This window comes from Oncorhynchus masou, chromosome 33, assembly GCF_036934945.1.
Source record: "Oncorhynchus masou masou isolate Uvic2021 chromosome 33, UVic_Omas_1.1, whole genome shotgun sequence".
NCBI lineage: Eukaryota > Metazoa > Chordata > Actinopteri > Salmoniformes > Salmonidae > Oncorhynchus > Oncorhynchus masou.
The window spans coordinates 35,337,748-35,360,468 of record NC_088244.1 but is presented as its reverse complement, the minus strand read 5'-3'; the positions used below and the strand labels follow the sequence as shown (position 1 = coordinate 35,360,468).

Below are 22,721 nucleotides of genomic sequence, written 5' to 3'. Positions count from 1 at the left end.
ATCTTAAGACCATCCCAACCACAGGAGGCTGCTGAGAGGGAGGACAGCTCATATTCATGGCCGTGACAGAGCCAATGGAATGGCATCAAAGCACACATGGAAACCATGTGTCTGATACCATTGCACTGATTCCGCTTCAGCCATTACCACGAGCCCGTCCTCCCCAATTAAGGCACCACCAACCTCCTGTGATCCAACAGCTGATATGAAGTGCCCATTTAACCAAGTTTAACTTGGTAGAACTCCACCTACTGTGACTCTCATAAAGATTAAAAAGTGAACACAAAATTAGTAGCACAGCATAGCACTTTAATATCAAAATATCTCAAATATAAATAATGTGCAAAACAAAACAAGCTTGAAGAGGCAGGTTCAAATTGAGGCAATACAAACAACTTGAGGAAAAACATGATGCAAAGCCATGGCACATCAACTAACTTGTTTCCCAATTGAATGAGACACTTAATTATGAACTGACTATTCTATGCCAGTACTCTGGTATTGTTTCGTCTTTCAATAGAATACAACGTGAAATACAAACTGAATACAACGTGGAATACAAACTGAATACAACGTGGAATACAAACTGAATACAACGTGGAATACAAACTGAATACAATGTGGAATCCAAACTGAATACAACGTGAAATACAGAGGGTGAAACAAAAAAAATATTGTCCCTCGTTTTCTCCTTCAATAGAAACACAATGAGAAATACAGAGGGTGAACCCATAGAAAATAGTGTCCCTTATGACAAATCAACCAACCGACAATGTAATAGTGCGATCATCAACATGCAAACGTGGCACTTCAAATCTGGAACGTCAGATCGTCTTGGAAACTACACATTTGGGCACGGTCTTCACTAAACACGCTGTGAGGAAAAAGGCAAGTGAAATTCAAATACACACTAAATTGAAAGAGCAAGAAAACGAATGCAGCATGCAAAATAGCTCCGTTATGTAATGTCACATTTTGTCTCACTAGAATCAAATTCTACTTTTAAAATGGAATTAAATGATAATCAAATCATTTTGGGAGATTGCTACAATACAATCAAGGCAGTAAACAACAAACTAAACAACTCAATAGTTACAGCTCCCTACAACATAAAAGCATACAGAATAAATACTATAAAAGCATACATTACAATTCAAATAAACACACAGTGACTGAAAATGTTTTTGTGATGTCATTTCTGTGATGCCATTGAATGCGGGACATTCGGCTAGCTTCTTTTTTAGCGTGAGAATTTCCTGGGTCTGAATGCGGGGACCATGAGTTGATGGGGTGCTAGTGCCACCCTCTCCTTTACAGGGGCTAGCTCCTCCGCTGAGCCCCACTTCTTCTTGGACTGGAACAACGAGACCAACTTCCTGTTCCTACTGTGGTCTCTGGCCTGGAACTCAGGGAATTCTGAACAAAATACAGACCACCATATAATGCATTCTATGTAAGGCTAAAACGGTAATACATTCTATGTAAGGCTGAAACCTAACGGTAAGGATGACCTTTTTTGGGCTCTGTTTTGATCTTAGTAACAAAGCCACGGGCATTGTTATGACAATGTTATTCTGTATCAGACCAGGGAGGGAAATATTGTATATTGTTCATTTCTTGCGTTTAGACAACATTTCAGAGACGTCAGAGAGTCAAAAACAAAATAGTAAGAGACACTCACTTGTCTCCTCTGGAGCTGCTCGGGTGTCCTCTGTAGGCTCCGTGATGTTCAGGTACTGGCAGGCAAGATGGCCGCTGTAGTCCCGCAGATTCTTCTTCGCACCTGAGAGGAAAGGAAGAACATGTCAAACAATGACTATAAGAAAACATGTAGCTGGAAAAAGGCAATCAATGGAAGAACGATAATAGATTACCTGTTTCACACCCCAAAATTTCAAAAAGCATGTGGGTTAACTTTCCCTGTCATTTACCATATTTTCCAATGAGCAGCTCCAACATGTGTCGATGGCCATGCAATGCTGCAATATGCAGGGGTGTATAGCCCTGCAAAACAAAAAGTGGAAAATTATGCAAATGTATTCCCCACCAAAGACATAGGGGTATAATGCTAATTGTATAACCATCTTTTTTTTCAAGAACAAAACAGGCTGACCAATACAACTATTTCAACATAACCTCTGACATCCACTGTGTGCAGAGTTCAAGGTTTAACCCTGGACAAATGTACAAGACGTTTTAAGACCTACCCCCTAGAGTTTCCCATGGCCCCAACACAGCCAATGAAAACATGAAAGGAGAGAATATACAAATTACCAGAGGTTATGGCAACACAACATAATGACCACATACATAATTGGCTAGTTATTCTCAGAAAATTGCCATAGTTGTGAGTTTGGCACGGTAATACATTTACACAATTGACATGATTTATTAGTAGACACTGTGTGGGCGTGTTTTACTATACTTGTGAGGATCAGAAGTCCCCACAAGAATAGTAAATTAACAAATATTTGACTGACTAGGGACATTTTGTTAGTCCCCACAAGGTAAAATGCTATTTATAGGGGGTTAAGGTTAGAATTAGGTTTAGGGTTAGGAGCTATGGTTAGGTTTAGGGTTAAGGTTAGGGTAAGTGTTAGAGTTAGGGTGTAGGGAAAAATATGATTTTGAATTGAATTATGTATCCCCACAAGGTTAGTTATACAAGACTGTGTGTGTGTGTGTGTGTGTGTGTGTGTGTGTGTTGACTGCTGTATTGAATTTGCACAGCTGGATCTTCACAGGAACCATTCAGATGCAACATTATATCACCAACACCACAGAAAACAAGATAACTAACCTGGCCGCAACCCATAGGCTCATTGCCTTGGTAACAAATCTGCCTGTCCAGTCTCCAAATATACAAACACTGACCACTTCCTGCGTATGATATACTGTACTGAAAGAGGAGGTACTCACATGCTGAAAGAAAATGTAAAAAAAAAAGTAGTAATGTTATTACTACGGTTCAACAATATTTTATAGCATTCCATTCCAATAGCACAAGAAATTACAATGCAGAACACAATACAGCCCATATTCACATAAAAACAAGAGCAAACTCACAGATTTAGAGTTCACATCAGCTCCTGCGTTAACCATCATGGTAGCCATGTCCTCCTTGCCGTGTTTGGCTGCCCAGTGAAGAGCTGTCTGTGTCCAGAACAAGGAGAGGGAAATGTCAGCCATTTACAAAATACAGCCGTTTGAACCAAACTATATCCCTATACAGAACAAAAGCACTTTACTGCAACACCGACACAGGAGTTGCCCTATTTACATATACACAGAGACTTGTATTGTATTTACATATACACAGAGACTTGTATTGTATTTACATATACACAGAGACTTGTATTGTATTTACATATACACAGAGACTTGTATGGTATTTACATATACACAGAGACTTGTATTGTATTTACATATACACAGAGACTTGTATGGTATTTACATATACACAGAGACTTGTATGGTATTTACATATACACAGAGACTTGTATTGTATTTACATATACACAGAGACTTGTATTGTATTTACATATACACAGAGACTTGTATTGTATTTACATATACACAGAGACTTGTATTGTATTTACATATACAAAGATACTTGTATTGTATTTACATATACACAGAGACTTGTATTGAATTGACGCGCACACAGATCATTGTATTGATGTACACACAAATCAAATTGTATTGGTTGCATACACATGTTTAGCAGATGTTATTGCGGGTGTAGCGAAACGCTTGTATTGTATTGACATATACACAGATACTTGTAGATACTTTCCCAGTAGTGGTTAGTCAGTAGATAGTAATTGGCACAGCATCATTACTCCTCTACCAAGTGGTTTCAACAGTGTGGATCGGATGAGAGTTCTGATAGGCTGGCTGAAGCGGTGGGCCAGCTGTGCACAGGAGGAGTGGAGAGATGGAGGGAGAGGTAGAGGGAGGGACGAAGGGATGGTTTCCTGCCATCTAACAGAGCCTAATTACAAAACAACACTGCACTGTGCCCACACCGGGGGGGGGGGGGCAGCCGCCTGTCACATGGAGGAAGATTGATGATGTTGGTGTGACCCTCAGAGGGGAGCGAGGCAGACCCACCCAGGAATCGCCCCACTGTCAGCACTCAGCCATCAGAAAGACAAGGCTAGGGGCCCACCACGCTGTGTGCCCCCTGCGCACGCACACACACACACACACAACATGCAGACAATTGCCCACAATTTCACCTGCTGAATCACCTGTAATTACACAGCCTGAAGTGCTCAGAGACCCATTGACAAGAGTAACACAGTTGATCACAGCAGCGGCACTATGTCAGAAAGTTGTATGTGGTTTGTGTGGGACTTATTCTTGAGTGTGCAAGAGCTTAGCTGCAAATGTCAGCCTCTGAACCACAATGTCTATGTTTCTCAGTCTGACTCCAGACATGGAACAGGGAGAGCAGAACAATAATGAGAAGTAGGTTACCTATGTCAATCAAGACTAGTAAAGGTATTCCTTTACTAGAGTTGGTTAGGCAGCTTGAGCTCACCAACTATGAACATCCTTGTGCTTGTTCAAGGCCTTAAATGGCATTTCTTCATCTCCTGAATTACACGCTACTACATCAGGAACTTGGTGAACTATATCACAACCTCGATATTAGGACTCAGAGCAGTTGGGGGGGGGGGGGGGGTGCACCTCTAGATATCCAAAACCAGTCTGGGACACAGATTGTGATAGATGAAGTCTGGCTCTGAGTATCTCCATCTCTGTTGCCCGCCCTGTCACACGCCGAAGACGGATTGGTTGGCTGGGCCGTTTGAGTGGCAGCTTGGCGGGTCTCCTAGTGAGCGGGAGTGATGGACGAGATGGGACAGGATGTGGCGTTATCCCCTCCTCGTGCCTCTCGTTCCTGTCCCAGCCCGCTGGGGCCACCTCCCGCGTTCCTGCCTGACTGATGACACACTCAGTGTGTGTGTGTGTGGGTGGGTGTCATGCACCCAACATGGGGGTTAGTAGTGTCCAAAGGGACAAGGGTTGATCAAGAGGAAACATTGGACAAAATGACCTATGGCCTGTGACACTTCCTGTTCATAGTAAGACCACTGAGGAGTGATGGGAGAATGATTTACTTACAAACTGCAGGGTCAGAGGGAGTACGTCACAGTCCGGCACGGCAAAAGAGGGGAGCACATGTCACGTGTAGAGGACGAAAAGGACAGAGATCAGGAAGGAACAGGCTATTTTAGATGGGGTTAACATATGTGGGTCTTTGAATTAGCCATTCCCTGTCAATGACAGTTGAGGAGGAGAGTGTAGCTACACAATCTATCTGCTATTGGGAAGGTCAAAGTTTATGAGCGGTCTAAACTTTGTCTGATGGGGACAGAACTAGTCCACAAACGGCACCCAGACCTCAACTTCAGGCCCTAGGTAAGAGTGACTTCAGCGCCGAAGGGTGAAGGTGGGGGCATCAAAGCCGCCCGAGGGAGATTTAGCTCCTTCCCGGGGACATGGCCAACACTGTTCTTCAATTAATCCCAGCCTGCTCTATAACTTTCAGATTATCTTTAAGTGGTTGAAGTCTTTGTGGTGCATTAAGAGTCTCTCTCTAATCCCCGCTCCCATCTCCCTGCACTTCAATGGCGACCCTGGTATCTTGTCTGGGTGGGGATGCTGATGGCAGGGGCTTAGGGATAGGTCTTAGAAGGTGGTCTGACACAGGACAGTGTGAGAACCCCAACACAGGGGAGGGACAACAAACATGAACCCAAATCTCTTGAGCGCACAGGGAGACCAATAAAGGGATTTGGGTTGTCAGGGGGGATCCAGGAGCTAAAAAGCTATCTTCCATAATCCTTTTGAAAGCGGCGTCTTTGAAATGCATGATCTTGATGTGTGTACATCACAGGGTTTTTAGAATACAACTAACGGAAAAATACCAATGGAATGTCGACTATTTGAAATGCATTTTTATAGGTTTCATAAAACAATAGGTATCATTTCAGAATATGATCAACTTTCTAGAAATCTAGAAAATGATTGTCAAGAATTGAGATTAACAAGATATAAAGTAGGGCATATCAATATTTAAGTTACTTACCCCCTGACAGTCATAGCAGATTCCAAAAAAGAAAATAAAGAACACAAAATCAGTCAATTATAATAGAAATGTAATACAAATATTCCTAATTAAAGTTGTGGAGAAAGTATACTCACTGAAACAAAGTCCTGGTTTAGTCAAATGACGGAAAGGGAAGGAGGGAAACTACATTTAGTGGTTGCATCCAATAAAACAAAGCTACCCATTTATCCACAAGATGTATACTGCAATGTTATGCAGACACATCAAGGTAGTTTTGGAAACCTTGGCCTTTGTGAAGGGCAGAGGTGGATGGGTAGAGGTTACCTTCTTGTTGGCCAAGGAGGGCTCCTGTTTTAGCAGCTGGGAGAGGTCAGAGAGACGGCCACAAGTAGCAGAGTAGATCCATTCCTTCTCCACGGGGTCCAGCTGTAGGGATTGGATGAGCTAAGCAAATGGATAGTGTCCATGAAGCATACATCTAGTATGTACAGTATTATGAATATTCATGTCTAATATGTACAGTACCAAATCAAAGGTTTGAACACACCGACTCATTCAAGGGATTTTCTTTATTTTTACTATTTTCTACATTGTAAATAATAATGAAGACATCAAAACTATGAAATAACACATATGGAATCATGTAGTAACCAAACAAGTGTTAAACAAATCAAACCATCTCAATTGGGTTGAAGTCGGATGATTGTGGAAGCCAGGTCATCTGATGCAGCACTCCATCACTCTCCTTCTTGGTCAAATAGCCCTTACACAGCCTGGAGGTGTGTTGGGTCATTGTCCCATTTAAAACAAATGATAGTCCCACTAAGCGCAAACCAGATGGGATGGCGTATTGCTGCAGAATGCTGTGTCTTGAATTCTAAATAAATCACAGACAGTGTCACCAGCAAAGCACCCCAAAATCCATCACACCTCCTCCTCCATGCTTCACAGTGGGAACAACACATGCAGAGATGATCTGTTCACCAAGTCTGTTCTTCTTATTGAAATTCGACCATGAAGGCCTGATTCACTCAGTCTCCTCTGAACAGTTGATGTTGAGGTATCTGTTACTTGAACTTTGTGAAGCATTTATTTGCGAATACATTTCTGAGGTGCAGTTATTCTAATTAACTTTTACCTCTGCTGGTAACTCTGGGTCTTCCTTTCCTAATGTGGTCCTTATGAGAGCCAGTTTCATCATAGTGCTTGGTGGTTTTTGTGACTGCACTTGAAGAAACGTTCTTGAAATTTTCCGGATTGACTGACCTTCAAGTTTTAAAGTAATGATGGACTGTCGTTTCTCTTTGACGAGTTCTTGCCATAATATAATATGGACTTGGTCTTTTATCAAATAGGGCTATCTTCTGTATACCCACCCTACAGTGTTACAACACAACTGCTTGGCTCAAACGCATTAAGAAGGAAAGAAATTCCGTAAATTCACAAGGCACACCTGTTAATTGAAATGCATTCCAGGTGACTACCTCATGAAGCTGGTTGAGAGAATGCCTTGTTTACAGCTTTGCACACCCTTGGCAAAGGTAGACTACTTTGAAGAATTGCAAATATATATAATAATATATATATAATATATTTTTATTTGTTTAACACTTTTTTGGTTACTACATGATTCCATATGTGTTATTTCATAGTTGTGATGTCTTCACTATTATTCTACTATGCAGAAAATAGTACAAATATAGAAAAACCCTTGAATGAGTAGGTGTGTCCAAACATTTGACTGTTACTGTATATATTAGCATATATAAATGTGGAAACTCACAGCCACTGGGGTGGAGCGCATTCTGCCCATACACTCCTCTTCCGACTCAGACTGAAAGAGACAGATAATAAGACAAATTATATGAGTATTATTGATCCAGCATACTGAAGCAGTAGAGACATCTCTTCCAACCAAGGCCTTATGTTGTTCCACATAGGAATGAAGAATGAATGTCCTAAAGCCCTAATAGACACACACACACACAAATCAATCAATCACAATGTTTGTATGTTTATCACCTCAGACATCAAAAGGGACGAAGTGATCCAACAAGTGTCAGACAGATAGGTAGGATGGAGGCAAAGTGAGCTTTTCACAGTTATTATTACATTGACCCCTTGGTGTGAACTCCACTGTCAACCAATAGACAAGTCTGTCTGTGGACCTTAGGGCTCCTGAGTGGTGCAGCGTGTCTAAGGCACTGCAGCTCAGCGCAAGAGGTGTCACTACAGTCCCTGGTTCGAATTCAGGCTTTATCACATCCGGCCGTGATTGGGAGTCCCATAAGGCGGTACACAATTGGCCCAGCGTCAGCCGGGGTAGGCTGTCAATGTAAATAAGAACTTGTTCTTAACCGACTTTCCTAGTTAAATAAAAGGTTAAATAAAAAAATACATTGGTCAGAGACCATTCCACCATCTGTGTTCCCCTTTGTTTTAAACGTGGTCAGAAATACCCCAAAATTAAAGCACACATTTCTCTGAATGCACAAAAGTGTCATTCTGGCTGATTAATGTGGGGAGAAAATGGCCATTTTCTATATGTTTTGTTTTGTCAACCACTTGATTGCTAATTGTTCTGAGATCATACAGGGACATGATGTAAAAACACCAAAGTCTTTCATGTCGCTGTCATACATGCCTTGTATAACACGAAAAGTGGAGGCCTATTTATCCACTGGCACATGTCCACTTTCCATGCTGGAAATAAAAAAGACAGGGTAAGAAAAATATTGTTGGGCAGAATTTTTTTTCTATAGTTGAGTTTCATTTTGTCAAGTGAATCTCTCAGCACTTTCCTCCTCTCTGTCATGTAATTCCATTCTCTTTGTCTTGAGGTTTAGAACCAGGGTTTAGAACACAGTTTAGAACAGAGTGATACTTCAGCTCCCCAAGCGCTTCAAGAGCAAATGAGAGTAGCACAGGCAGAGATACAACTGGGGGGGTTATAAAAAGTTATATTTTGGTTTCATCTGACCATATGACATTCTCCTAATCTTCATCTGGATCATCCAAAATGCTCTCTAGCAAACTTCAGACGGGCCTGGACATGTACTAGCTTAAGCAGGGGGACACGTCTGGCACTGCAGGATTTGAGTCCCTGGCGGCGTAGTGTGTTACTGATTGTAGGCTTTGTTACTTTGGTCCCAGCTCTCTGCAGGTAATTCACTAGGACCCACGTATGGTTCTGGGATTTTTGCTCACCGTTCTTGTGATCATTTTGACCCCACGGGGTGAGATCTTGCGTGGAGCCCCAGATCGAGGGAGATTATCAGTGGTCTTGTATGTCTTCCATTTCCTAATAATTGCTCCCACAGTTGATTTCTTCAAACCAAGCTGCTTACCTACTGCAAATTCAGTCTTCCCAGCCTGATGCAGGTCTACAATTTTGTTTCTGGTGTCCTTTGACAGCTCTGTGGTCTTGGACATAGTGGAGTTTGGAGTGTGACTGTTTGAGGTTGTGGACAGGTGTCTTTTATACTGATAACAAGTTTAAACAGGTGCCATTAATACAGGTAACGAGTGGAGGACAGAGGAGCCTCTTAAAGAAGTTACAGGTCTGTGAGAGCCAGAAATCTTGCTTGTTTGTAGGTGACCAAATACTTATTTTCCACCATAAGTTGCAAATAAATTAATTAAAAATCCTACAATGTGATTTTCTGGATTTTTTCCCCCTCATTTTGTCTGTCATAGTTGAAGTATACCTATGATGAAAATTACAGGCCTCTCTCATCTTTTTAAGTGGGAGAACTTGCACAATTGGTGGCTGACTAAATACTTTTTTGCCCCACTGTACATTACAGTTCAAAAGTTTGGGTACACTTAAATGTCCTTGTATTTTAACGAAAAGTAAACTTTAAAAGGCTAACACGAAAATAAAAACATCCTAGATGTGTCCTAGACTTCAAAACTATACTTTTTTTGCCCCACTGTATATATGTGATGGGATGTATAGACATTATGGATAGAATATGTAGTATATCTGAAGAATACGTAGGATAGAATAGTATATGTACAGCAAAAGGTATATAGGATGGCCTTGACTAGAATACAGTATACACATATTAAGTGGGTAAAACAGTATGTAAACATTATTAAAGTGACCAGTGTTCCATGTCTATGTACATAGGGCAGCAGCCTCTAAGGTGCAGGGATGAGGAACTGGGTGGAGGCTGGCTAGTGATGGCCATTTAAAAGTTTGATGGTCTTGAGATAGAAGCTGTTTTTCCTGCTCTCGGTCCTAGCTTTGATACACCTGTATTGACCTCGCCTTCTGGTTCACGGGTGGCTGAGGTCCTTGATGATTTTCTTGGCCTTACTTTGACCATGGGTGCTGTGTTTGTCCTGAAGGGCAGGCAGTGTGCTCCCGGTGATGCGTTGGGCTGACTGCACCACCCTCTGGAGAGCCCTGCGGTTGCGGATGGGGCAGTTGACGTACCAGGTCGGTGATACAGCCTGACAGGCTGCTCTCAATGGTGCAGCTATAAAAGTTTGTGAGGGTCTTAAGGGCCAAGACAAATTTCTTCAGCCTCCTGGGGTTGAAGAGGCGTCCTGAACTCCACGATCAGCTCCTTCGTTTTGTTGACGTTGAGGGAGAGGTTACTTACCTGGCACCCCTCCGCCAGGGCCCTCTCACCACCTCCATGTAGGTTTAGGGCCATCAAGGAAACCTATATCTTTCTAGATTAATCTCAATCTGTTTAATGGGCAAAAATCTGAATTATTTTTCTAATGAGTTCAAACATATTGTTGCAACTTGCTTTACATAATGACAGAACAAAGGGCAGCATTCAAATGCTAATGCTTGCCCCCTTCATATTGTTTCCCACTCTCAAACATCCATGGTTTGTTTTAAATCCAGATAATTTAGCTACTGCCATCTGATGGAATTTTGCAGCAACAGTTCCTGCTATGACTCATTATTTACTTTCTCTCTCTAAACAAAATAGTAAGTATTACTAGGGAGGCAGAGCCAAAGGCCTGTAAATGTCCAACACAGTGAAATGTGATGAAGTAACATTAGGGGAAAGTTTAATCTCAAAAGTATTTTCCTTGTTCCTTGTGTACGTACTCTGGCTCCAGGACCTGCTCTCCTCGCCTCCGTTTTGGCATTTTGAGAGGGAAGTGAGAAGAGCATTGGATGACATCTTCTCCTTAGAACTTCTCCTCCAACACTCTGTGTTTCCCTCCGATTTGTTGAGAAGATAAGGCGAGAGGACACAAGGAATGAAGGACAATACTTTTGAGATTTACTCCTGCTGTCACTAGCCTTTCACCTTTGACCCGGAGTCCCTGTCGAGCTCATCCTCTACGTTACTGTGCGCTAGGGTTCTCTCTGAAATGGACGGTGAGGGGGTCCTCTCGGTGTGCTGGTCCTGGAGGCACAGAGACAACATACAGAATTAAGCTGTGATGAGGCAGCCTTAGTCTGGCCTCAACACCATTTAAAAAAAGGTCTTAATGTAATTTAAAAAGTGTAAAAGTATAGACGTGTGGTTAAGATAAAGTGCACGGCTAAATCCCAAATCACCCCTTTCCCCCTCCATTTGCATCTTCACACGCACAAGTGTCCCAAAGCTGAGGGAGTGAAAATGATTGAATGTGTAGGAGCTAATTAGACCCTCCAAGCCGGCAAGGTTGAAGGCCCCACAGCCAAGTGCTATCGCACCACAAAACGCAATATGTTTGGAGTTTGTGCAATTGAATACAAAATAATGGCGAGGCCTGCCTAATTATATGCCAGTGCATATGTTCCTCTGATTACAAGGCTTGACACATTTAACAAATGAAATACCTTCCAAATGAAATGTTTAACTGTTACGGAGGATTACATCTTTTTTTTCTTCTTTTTTTTAGGGGTGGATCAGCTTAATATTGAGGAAAGATTGTTGCTTCCATCAATGTAATTGTCTGCATCATTTCCAATCCTCCATATCTTTTTTTGGTAAATATATATATGCATATACATACATACTTTAATAATATACCTTTATTATTCACTGCAAACCTTTACCACCCTTCCCCCAATTGGAGTAAACTAATAAATAATAACACTTAGGCTTCTACCTTCAGTTTAAACGTATTATACACATTTTAAATCATCAAATCAAATGTTATTTGTCACATACACATGGTTAGCAGATGTTAATGCGAGTGTAGCGAAATGCTTGAGCTTCTAGTTCCGACAATGCAGTAATAACCAACGAGTAATCTAACCTAAAAACTCCACAACAACTACCTTATAAAGGAATGTAAAGGGATGAAGAATATGTACATAAAGATAGATGAATGAGTGATGGTACAGAACGGCATAGGCAAGATGCAGTAGATGGTATCGAGTACAGTATATACATATGAGATGAGTAATGTAGGGCATGTAAACATAAAAGTGGCATTGTTTAAAGTGGCTAGTGATACATGTATTACATAAAGATGACAAAATGCAGTAGATGGTATAGAGTACAGTGTATACATATGAGATGAGTAATGTAGGGTATGTAAACATTATATTAAGTGGCATTGTTTAAAGTGGCTAGTGATACATTTTGTACATCAATTTCCCATTATTAAAGTGGCTGGATTTGAGTCAGTATGTTGGCACCAGCCACTCAATGTTAATGGTGACTTTTTAACAGTCTGATGGCCTTGAGATAGAAGCTGTTTTTCAGTCTCTCGGTCCCTGCTTTGATGCACCTGTACTGACCTCGCCTTCTGGATGATAGCGGGGTGAACAGGCAGTGGCTCGGGTGGTCCGGGTGTTCTCGGGTGTCCTTGATGATCTTTATGGCCTTCCTGTGACATCGGGTGGTGTAGGTGTCCTGGAGGGCAGGTAGTTTGCCCCCGGTGATGCATTGTGCAGACCTTACTACCCTCTGGAGAGCCTTAAGGTTGTGTGTGGAGCAGTTGCCGTACCAGGCGGTGATACAGCTCGACAGGATGCTCTCGATTGTGCATCTGTAAAAGTTTGTGAGTGCTTTTGGTGACAAGCCAAATTTCTTCAGCCTCCTGAGGTTGAAGAGGCGCTGCTACGCCTTCTTCACCACGCTGTCTGTGTGGGTGGACCATTTCAGTTTGTCCGTGATGTGTACGTCGAGGAACTTAAAACTTTCCACCCTCTCCACTACTGTCCTGTCGATGTGGATGGGGGGGTGCTCCCTCTGCTGTTTCCTGAAGTCCACGATCATCTCCTTTGTTTTGTTGACATTGAGTGTGAGGTTATTTTCCTGACACCACACTCCGAGGGCCCTCACCTCCTCCCTGTAGGCCGTCTCGTCGTTGTTGGTAACCAAGCCTACCACTGTGGTGTCGTCCGCAAACTTGATGATTGAGTTGGAGGCGTGCATGGCCACGCAGTTGTGGGTGAACAGGGAATACAGGATAGGGCTCAGAACGCACCCTTGTGGGACCCCAGTGTTGAGGATCAGCGGGGTGGAGATGTTGTTACCTACCCTCACCACCTGGGGGCGGCCCGTCAGGAAGTCCAGTACCCAGTTGCACAGGGCGGGGTCAAGACCCAGGGTCTGGAGGGTACTATGTTGTTAAATACTGAGCTGTAGTTGATGAACAACATTCTCACTTAGGTCTTCCTCTTGTCCAGATAGGTTAGGGTAGTGTGCAGTGTGGTTGCATTTTACAGACACAGTCTATTTTACAATAGTTATATTTTTGTTTGTTTTTAGTCCTTCCTCTATTCCTGATGTCCATCCAGTTTGATTTCTATTTGTAACTGTGCTATTTCACAACATTTCTGAGCCTATACATTTGACAAATGTTATGTTTTACATTGGTTTTCTTGTTATTAGTCCCATCCTTCAGCTCCATTCAACCCCTCCCATCTATCTCTTAACACCATCCATTTTGGATTTCTATTTGCCATTATTTTTCAACTGTGCTTTGATGTTTCACAAAAGTACTGAACCTTTCCATTCTCATAGCTTCTACAGATTATAAATTAAAGAAACATTTTATCTAAAATAATTATTATATTATTGATTGCTTGACTATGGCTTTTCAAACCACCCAGTACTGTTATCTACAGTGTTAGTTCTAGGCAAATGTTGCAATTATTCAGCCATTCCTGGACCTGTGACCAACAATTAGCTACATATGGACAATACCAAAATAAATGACCTAATGACTGCCTCCTTACAGCAAAATCTGCAGAGCTGGGAAGATTGTAGCCCCCATATTTATAACATTCTATTGGTTGCAATAAATGTGTATAGTAATTTAAATTGAAATGAAGTTTTGAATCCGGCGTTGTTTTACATTTCAATTCATAAACCATGTGCCATGGAATGGGTACATCGGAAATCTCTTCCCAACTAATTTGCAATTTATATGGCACAGCTGTCAATTTTTTGGTCCTTAAATGAAATTGGTATACGTTTTTATAATCTATCACACTTTTCTTTAACCATTTATATTCTTTAATGCAGAGCCGACAGACAAGTTCATTACTTTTTTCCCCTTCCACTTGCCTCTTCCATTTTTGTGGTAATGCTGCAATTAGTTAGTCGTAATTTTGGGTAGAGCAGACATTTCCATATGTCTGTGTTAGTTGCATGTGTGACATAACTCCACCAGTCCTATTTATGATATTATTCACTAAAATCATACATTTTTTAAACATTTAATCGAAAATACGTTGTTTTTTTTAATCAATGAGTATATTGGAGTTTAACCACAAGACTTGTTGTATTATTTGTTCTGTCTTTTCAGGTGGATTAAACTGCAATTGCAACCAACTTTCTAAGGCTTGTTTAAAAAATAATGATATTTTGGAGATTATTTCCTTTTCAAACAACCGAAAGTCAGCAGTTGTAATCTGAATAAAGGGGAAAGGGCCAATCTTGAACATAGGATGAGCCATTCCTACCAATTTACTAGAGAACCAGTTTGAATTTAAGTATAACTTTTGTATGACTGATGCCTTTAGTGAAAGGTCTAATGCTTTAATATGTAATCATTTCTGCCCTCCAAATTTATATTCGGATTTATATATTAAATAAATAGGCCCTTTAAATTTTGTCTGGCTTGCCATTTCAAATAAAATGTAATATTTTTTGTTCATATAATTTAGAAAGCAGGTCACTAGGTGTAGGCAAAACCATAAGCAACTAGGTAAACTGCGATATGACAAAATCAGGGTGATTTTTCACAAATAGACAGGTATTTTTATTTCCATGGTAGCAAGATCTTATCTATTTTTGCTAACTTCCTTTAAAAAATGTATTGAGTGAGATCATTTCTTTCTTTTGGGATTTATATACCGAGTATGTCCACATCTCCACCTGTCAGACTATTGTCAGACTATGTAGAATTTGTCAGACTATGTCAAATTTGAATTTTTTAGTGATCCAATATAGCACATTTATCATAATCTGGTTATAATCCAGAGAGGTTAGCAAAAGTATCTAGATCCTCTATGAGGCCGTGGAGAGATTCTAATTGTGGTCTTAAAAGAAAACATGAATCATCAGCGTACAATGACACCTTTGTTTTTAAGGCATGGATTTCTAATCCCTTAATATTATTGTTGGATCCAATTTTAAACAGTTAACATTTCGATGGACAACCATGTTTTACTCCTCTAGACAGTTTAAACTTTCTGAGATGTAGCAATTATGTACTATTTTACACCTAGGGTCACTATACATAACTTTAATCAATTTTACAAGAGATTCCCAAAAATTGAAATATTCTAGGCATTTAAATATAAACTCCAGTCGTACTTTATCAAAAGCCTTTTCAAAATCAGCTATGAAAACCAGGCCCGGTGTCCCTGATATTTCATAGTATTCTATTGTTTCCTGTACTTGTTTTATATTATCTCTAATGTATCATCCATGTAAAAAAACCTGTCTGATTAGGATGAATAATATCTGACAATACTTTTTTAATTCTATGCGCCAAGCATTTAGCTAGGATTTTTGCATCACAACACTGAAGTCTAAGAGGATTATATGTTTGTTAATTTCAATTTGTTTAATTATTTGTTTAATTATTAAATGTGGAACATAAATTACATCATTCAAAGTCACACGTGTGTCCTGAAGTTTTTGTATCCTGAATGTTGCTATGACAATGTTTAAGACAAGCCATATTCCCTGCAATAAATCCAAGTACTGTTTTTCTACAACCATTGGTCCTCATTCCCACCTACCTTGGACCTGCTATTCAACAGAGGCCATCTCTCCATGCTACATTTAATAAGAGCATCCTTGATTTACACCTGCTTACTGTAATTCTGACAAAGTTCTAGGTAGTATACTATATGTCCACTTCCTGCCAAAACCACGTGTGTTATGCTGTTGCCCTTTTCCTGTGTGAGTAGAGATATTGTTTGCACATACTTATGTGGACACTGACACTATCGGCTTAGCATATATTCTCTTTAAAAGTGATGCATGTAGACACACTAAAGCTGCGCTTAGACAGGAAGCCCATTTTCAACCTTTTTTCCACTAATTGGTATTTTGACCAATCACATAAGATCTTTTCGCATCAGATCTTTTTCAGAACTGACCTGATTGGCCAAAATACCAATTAGTGAAAAAAATAACATAATTAGGCTGCCTGTCTAAACGCAGCCTAAGTAAAATCCCTTCTGCTAGATTGTGTAAACTGAACAGCTGGATTTTACTTTGGTAAAATATCATTGTGCAATTAACCCTAACATTTTTTAGGAAATGCAATACGAATTCCACAACTCAAACCAAATGGGAAAGACAACCAGAATGAGGTTGTTAACAGCTGCACCCTTTGAATAAAATATATGGTAACTTGCACAAGCCATTTGCCAACTTTTTGAGAAGTCCATAAAATGACAGATTGGAAATTAGTAAGAAGGATAATAGTATCAAAGTCTTGCTTTCAATCCATGCTTCTTCCGCTCTAATGCCATGCTCTTTGTGTGAGTTCTTCTCAGCTTTCTAGCATACCTATCAATGCATCTCATCCCTCTTTTTTTGTGGGAAACAAAAAACATCAAAACTGATCATGTTTGAAGCTCACCTCCTGCGTGTGCTCCTGCTTGGGTGCCTCTTTGAAGGTAATGCTGGGGCTTCCTCCACACCACATCACCTGTGAAGGCTTCCTCGCCTCTGCCCTCTTGGCCGGGTCAGGCTGGAGGTCTGGTTCCCCCTGGGTGTGGAGAGACGAGACCCCCGACACATCCCGCTGGACTGATGCCGAGGGCCTGGCAGTGCTGGCCGCAGGACTGGCCTGTCTGTCGGTCCCAGGCTCTGTCTCACTGCCCTGCTCCTGCTGCCTGTACCTCTTCTTCAGAATCAGGTACTTCTCACTCTAATCGGGACAGATGGCAGGCAGGTGATGAGGAAGAGGGTATAGGACTACTGTATAGGAGAGTTTAACTTTGATCTAAACGTAAAGTCATTATGCAGTGGAATTTCTTAAAAAATTATATTTTCTTGTGGAAATAATTAAAACTGTTTTAGATGCATTTGTAAGTTGCCCTTTCTAATTATTATGTAACTTGAATGGTAATAACCTTGTGTAGGCCTACAACCGATAAAACAGGGCGGGGGCCCTAATCCTATTGATGTATAGCAAACTACATAGTAAACAGACACAGAAAAGAAAATCCTTTTTTTGTAACAAATTAACTACCATGGCTGAGTAAAGATAGTGGAAAGGCAACTCAATTTGAGTGTGGAACATTAAAGAACTATGCACACTTATCACAGCACACTTTCTACAAATGGTCGAAAGTTCACCTACTTCACTTACATTCTCTGATTTCACAACAGCAATCATGTCGATGATCCGTTTGAACTCCTCTCTGTATTTGTCTGGGGAAAATGAACAATTTTGGCATCATAGAATTAGGAATTAGAATACTAGAATGGGCATGAACCTTCTTATGAGGGTCCAAATGTCAGCCATGTTGGTCAGGGAGTTAGTCAAAATTAACGTGAATAATGTATCTGCAATGTATATGTGTTAGCTAGCCTACTAGTTTTAGAGGAATGGTTCCATAAATGTTTCTAATTAACTGCCAATATGCCAACATTCCGTTCAAACAATGCCGTCAATTCACAGCCATATATACACTGGCTCAAATCAGTTGATGATAGGATTTAGACAACTTGTAAATGCAACAAGTACTGATATTGTATCATATAATAGCACTCACAGCTTTCCAAGAAAAAAAATAATATGAGACATTTATGGTCTATTTACATATATTTTAGAGGCTATTTATACATAGATGTGCATAAAACCTGTATAAACTGTATTTGTATTATATTACAAGATTTTAGGTTGACCATAATAATAACAATAACACAATTTCTGATACATCACGTCTTACTTTTATTTTTGCACAGGTAAAAGCAGGAAATGCATCACCTATGCCTCTACTGCAATTCATTCCAATTAGACTGGTTTTGGATTTCTCCCTGGCCAAGATGGCTGCCATTTTCACCCCATTCTGGAACTTTGGGGTTTATATAACATATCCCCTCTAGTAATTGAATACGATCTCTAGAGTTGGCATATCAAGTTCCAAAAATGTGATGATGAGGATAAGAAATATAATTTGGTCTAACAGTGTAATAATGTAATAATAGTGTTCTTCTCTAATGGGATTAAGTGTTGTCTTACAATTGATTAAATATATCTATTTTTTATGAATTTTTTAAATTTTTATATTTATTTGTATTTTATTTAATTTATTTTTTACCCCTTTTTCTCCACAATTTCAGGATATCCAATTGGTAGTTACAGACTTGTCCCATCGCTGCAATTCTCCCGTACGGACTCAGGAGAGGCGAAGGTCGAGAGCAACCCTGCCAACCCGCACTGCTTCTTGACACACTGCTCGCTTAACTCGGAAGCCAGCCGCACAGCCGGTGACCGAAGTCAGCGACTTGGTATCGAACCCTGGTCTGTAGTGATTACTCTAGAACTACGATGCAGTGCCTTTAGACCGCTGCACCATTTGGGAGACCCTAGATCTTTCTAGTTGACAAGCCTCTCTAAAATCAGGCTGTTGAATCACTAGCATTCCAAGACGTAGACCTATTGAGTCTGAAGAACGCATGATGGCTATTTGAGATTATTGTGTGGCCTGTGAAGACTTGTGGCTGATCGTGGTTGATCTGCCCCCCCTGTTACTTCATCATCTTTCCCCTTCTTACAGAGGCCAGGTTTGTGTCCCAAATGGCACCCTACTCCCAATTTAGGGCACCATTTTTGACCAAGGCTCTGGTCAAAAGTAGTGCACTTTATAAGAAATAGGTTGCAATTTGGGGAGCACGACAGGGGCTCCAAGAGGGAGGGGCTTTTATTCTTCATTCCTCTGCAGGCCAAACACAGCTCGAGTTGCAAAACAATCATCTCAGAAAAAAGTCACTGACTGGGAAAAGGGACGAAGAGGAAACTAAGGCCGTCTCTGCCAACATGAGGCAGGCAGAGATACAAACAACTCTACTCCCACATCTCCAAAAAGCCCACCCCCAACCTATCTGTCTATTTCTGCAGTATTAAAGCTTTCCTATGGGAACCCAAACAAACTGCAAATTGATGGCTATTATAATAGTTTACTGTTTAACTTCCTCTCTGACAGATACAACTGGGTTTGTGAAACGATATTCAGACCTGATGCTGACGGACGTCAGGTTGTATAGGCTGCTGTTTCTGAGAATGTATCTATTACCCCAGCCGGCCAGACCACTTAACATAGGCCACCTTAGTTCAACAAGACAATACTCATGGCTGAAGCCCTGTGTTTGAAAGAATGTTTAGGTGTGTAAGAATATAGGCCCAAACAATTGAGCTCTTTCCTTTTTCCTGACAGCAGCAGGGAGTGGAAAGAACATTTTGAATGAGACAGTTGCATAGCTCACAACTTCACGTCCACAAAAACAGGAAATCCAGAGGAAGTGGCCACTTACATCTCATCAACAAAATAATTCCTGGTTTACTAGTACAGGGGTGACAGTTTACATGTTCAGTAATTCTTTAGCTAAAAAGGTAGACAGATAGCCATAGCAACTGGACAGACACAGCAATGTTAGCTATCACTTCCCCACATTATGGGGAAGTTCCCCACATTATGGGGAAGTTCCCCACTATATCCCCACTTTATTCAATCGTAATAAAAAGAGCACCTCATTAGCGATCTAGTTGCGCTGCAGGTGCCTGTGGCCTAAATGATTGCATTATGATTAAAACACTAGTATCGTGCAATCGTGCCCATTTAAAAAATGGGAACACACGTGTTGTTATAAATGACTATGTACTGGAACTATGTGCTGGAAATCATTTTCATAATTGGACACTTCAGCCATGTCAGATAGCACAATATCAAAGCTGCTTTATTTGGAAACCTCGGTCAACAACTGTACCACTGAGATAGCATCTGGACAGTACAACTGTAAATACAAGGTCACATTGGATAATCATTCATCTAGCGCCTGTCAAAACATGTTAGGGCCTCGTTATTTTATCCAGAACCAAGCCGGGATAATGCCCTGGTGGATTGCATTGCAAGTGATTGGTCAAACGTAATAATATTGTAATTTCATGTATCAGTCTCAAATTGAGGGAGGACATAGGAGAAAATATTTGCTGTCAATAAAATTGTAACAGTCTCAGGTTTCAGGATAATGCCGAGTTGTGTTCACGACTCAGGGGCTGAGTGGTATTAATTAAAAGGCAGCACCATAATCACACTTTATCAGTGTGAATCATTGCTGTCATACCACAACAGAACACCAAAGTCCAATGGTGAAAATTGTTGGTTGTTGTGGTCTGGGTCTCAGGCAAGACTTGGGTAGCAGGCACCTGGTGTAAATGTTCTGTTTAAAGGCCCTTTAATGTAAAGCAGATGTTTAGTTTCAGCTACCCGACCGGGAATTGGGAACAATGATAAACAAATGGGTTTGAGGGGAAACTATTCATGAAATAGAATTGTTATAAAGGAATAAATTATGTATGATCATATGATGTGTCTGGACCACGCAGATTATGTTATTGTGACAGCTACATACGTGACAGATGTCGCACGAGACGAGAAACGGTGATATTGCGTCAAGTCATCCATCACGAAGCAGTTGACGAGAGCAACTCTTGCAGTTTCGTTGAAATCATTTTTGAAATTCCACATTTCCGATACAATGTACTGCTACTTACCACGCAGCTGCATGTCGTTATGACCAATGAAAGGCCTGTATATTTTCATTAAATCAGCATTTTTTACTTTCCCTCCGGCTGAGTAGAAATAATCCAGCAACGATTCCTCACTGACATCACCCATTCTTGCTTTATGTGTGCTCGTTTTCTATGACAAAAAAAATGTTTCTTTTAGAGTTAGTATGGTCTTTCTGCTATGACATGGTACGCTCCCTGGCTAATTTGAGAAGGAAAAAAACAAACATTTATAGCACATGTCCAACTTCATTCCAACCAAACCCAACCCACTCACTGCGCCCCCTCTGTTTAACTATTTCAGTGCTGAAAGAAAACTGAGGGGTAAAAGCCGTTTGAAAGCATATGTTACGGTTTAAGATATATTTCTGACCAACTTGAACCATTGTGTTTTGGCACAATTACAAACTCCTTAACACTGATGAACACATTCCCATGAAACCTAACCCATTGCATCTCAGTGGATTACTTTGTGTACGAATCTTTCCATTTACCCGCAAGTTTATTATTTGTGACCAAGTGGGAGGTGACAATTTACAAATTATGAAGTCGTAAATACCAGTTTGATGCATACACATGCTTTGAACTCGATAGGCTAACAAGCTGAGTAAAACATGAACTAAAAGTACAGCTATCGTGCTTGTAAACAAATAACAGTGATGAAAAACCATATTAATAGATATATTTTTATATTTTTTTTTTGTTGTTGTTGCATTTAACTCCTGAAAATGCTATTATCAAGGTCATTTCCATAGTACAGGGTTCCCCAGCAGGCCAAGTTTGGCCGGCAAGTGATTCTATTAAGTTTTCAGAAAAAAATATATAAACTATTTCGTTATTTATTTATATTTTTTTTTGGGGGGGGGGGGGCATAAAATACTGTAAAACACCAGCAAATCAGCGCCAAGTGATTTTCATTTTGGAAATCTGTTCCATAGTATTCCTATCTATTTTAGAGAGATAAATGTGATCATAGGGGGCGCAGGGGCAGGTGCCCTGTCAGATTTGTCCTGTTGTTTCTCTGTAATACTACTAGCCACCTAGCAATTTGATCAAATTGGCTTTAGCTAGCCCAGATAGGTTCTCAATTTCCCAACCTCATAACTAGCTACCAAGCGATTTCAGGCTATCGATCAAGTTAGAGTAGATAGCTTGTCAAACTATCTAAACTGGCATGCCTGCTGACAAGGTTGGTAGACTTTAGAAAAGCAATTTAAAAAAACAAAAAACAATTAAATGTACTGAATAAGACTCACATTCCTTTGAATGATTTTAGCAGAGATAAGGAGAAGCATATTTAGTTTCTTTATGGGACTCCCGGTCTTGACACAGCCTGGGATCGAACCTGGGTCTGTAGTAACACCTCAAGCACTGTGATGCAGTGCCTTAGACCGCTGCGCTACTCTGGAGTCAAAAGTATATTTAATTGCTAAAATATACACTACATGTGGAAAAGTATGTG

The 22,721-nt window shown here is 40.5% G+C and overlaps 1 protein-coding gene across 1 annotated transcript; it reads right to left on the bottom strand.

The window, feature by feature from the left end:
* Positions 1 to 288: 288 nt before the first annotated feature.
* Positions 289 to 21,520, bottom strand: LOC135528383 (ankyrin repeat domain-containing protein SOWAHB-like). Its single transcript, XM_064957431.1, has 12 exons — positions 21,245 to 21,520; positions 17,837 to 17,898; positions 17,102 to 17,392; positions 11,362 to 11,460; positions 7,866 to 7,916; positions 6,407 to 6,508; positions 6,217 to 6,228; positions 5,134 to 5,136; positions 3,067 to 3,153; positions 1,932 to 2,004; positions 1,682 to 1,783; positions 289 to 1,416 (listed from the first exon to the last, which is right to left on the bottom strand). The coding sequence occupies exons 1-12, from the start codon at positions 21,366 to 21,368 to the stop codon at positions 1,241 to 1,243; spliced, it is 1,182 nt and encodes a 393-aa protein (XP_064813503.1). The 5' UTR covers positions 21,369 to 21,520; the 3' UTR covers positions 289 to 1,240.
* Positions 21,521 to 22,721: the final 1,201 nt, after the last annotated feature.

What these genes read in the sequence shown, in the direction of transcription:
- LOC135528383 (XM_064957431.1), bottom strand. Translation starts at nt 21,368, where the DNA reads ATGGGTGATGTCAGTGAGGAATCGTTGCTGGATTATTTCTACTCAGCC. An exon ending in TGCGCTCCACCCCAGTGGCT is followed by an intron (nt 6,509 to 7,865) that starts GTGAGTTTCCAC and finishes CAATCCCTACAG; the next exon opens with CTGGACCCCGTGGAGAAGGA. An exon ending in GCTGCTCATTGGAAAATATG is followed by an intron (nt 1,784 to 1,931) that starts GTAAATGACAGG and finishes CTTTCCTCTCAG; the next exon opens with GTGCGAAGAAGAATCTGCGG.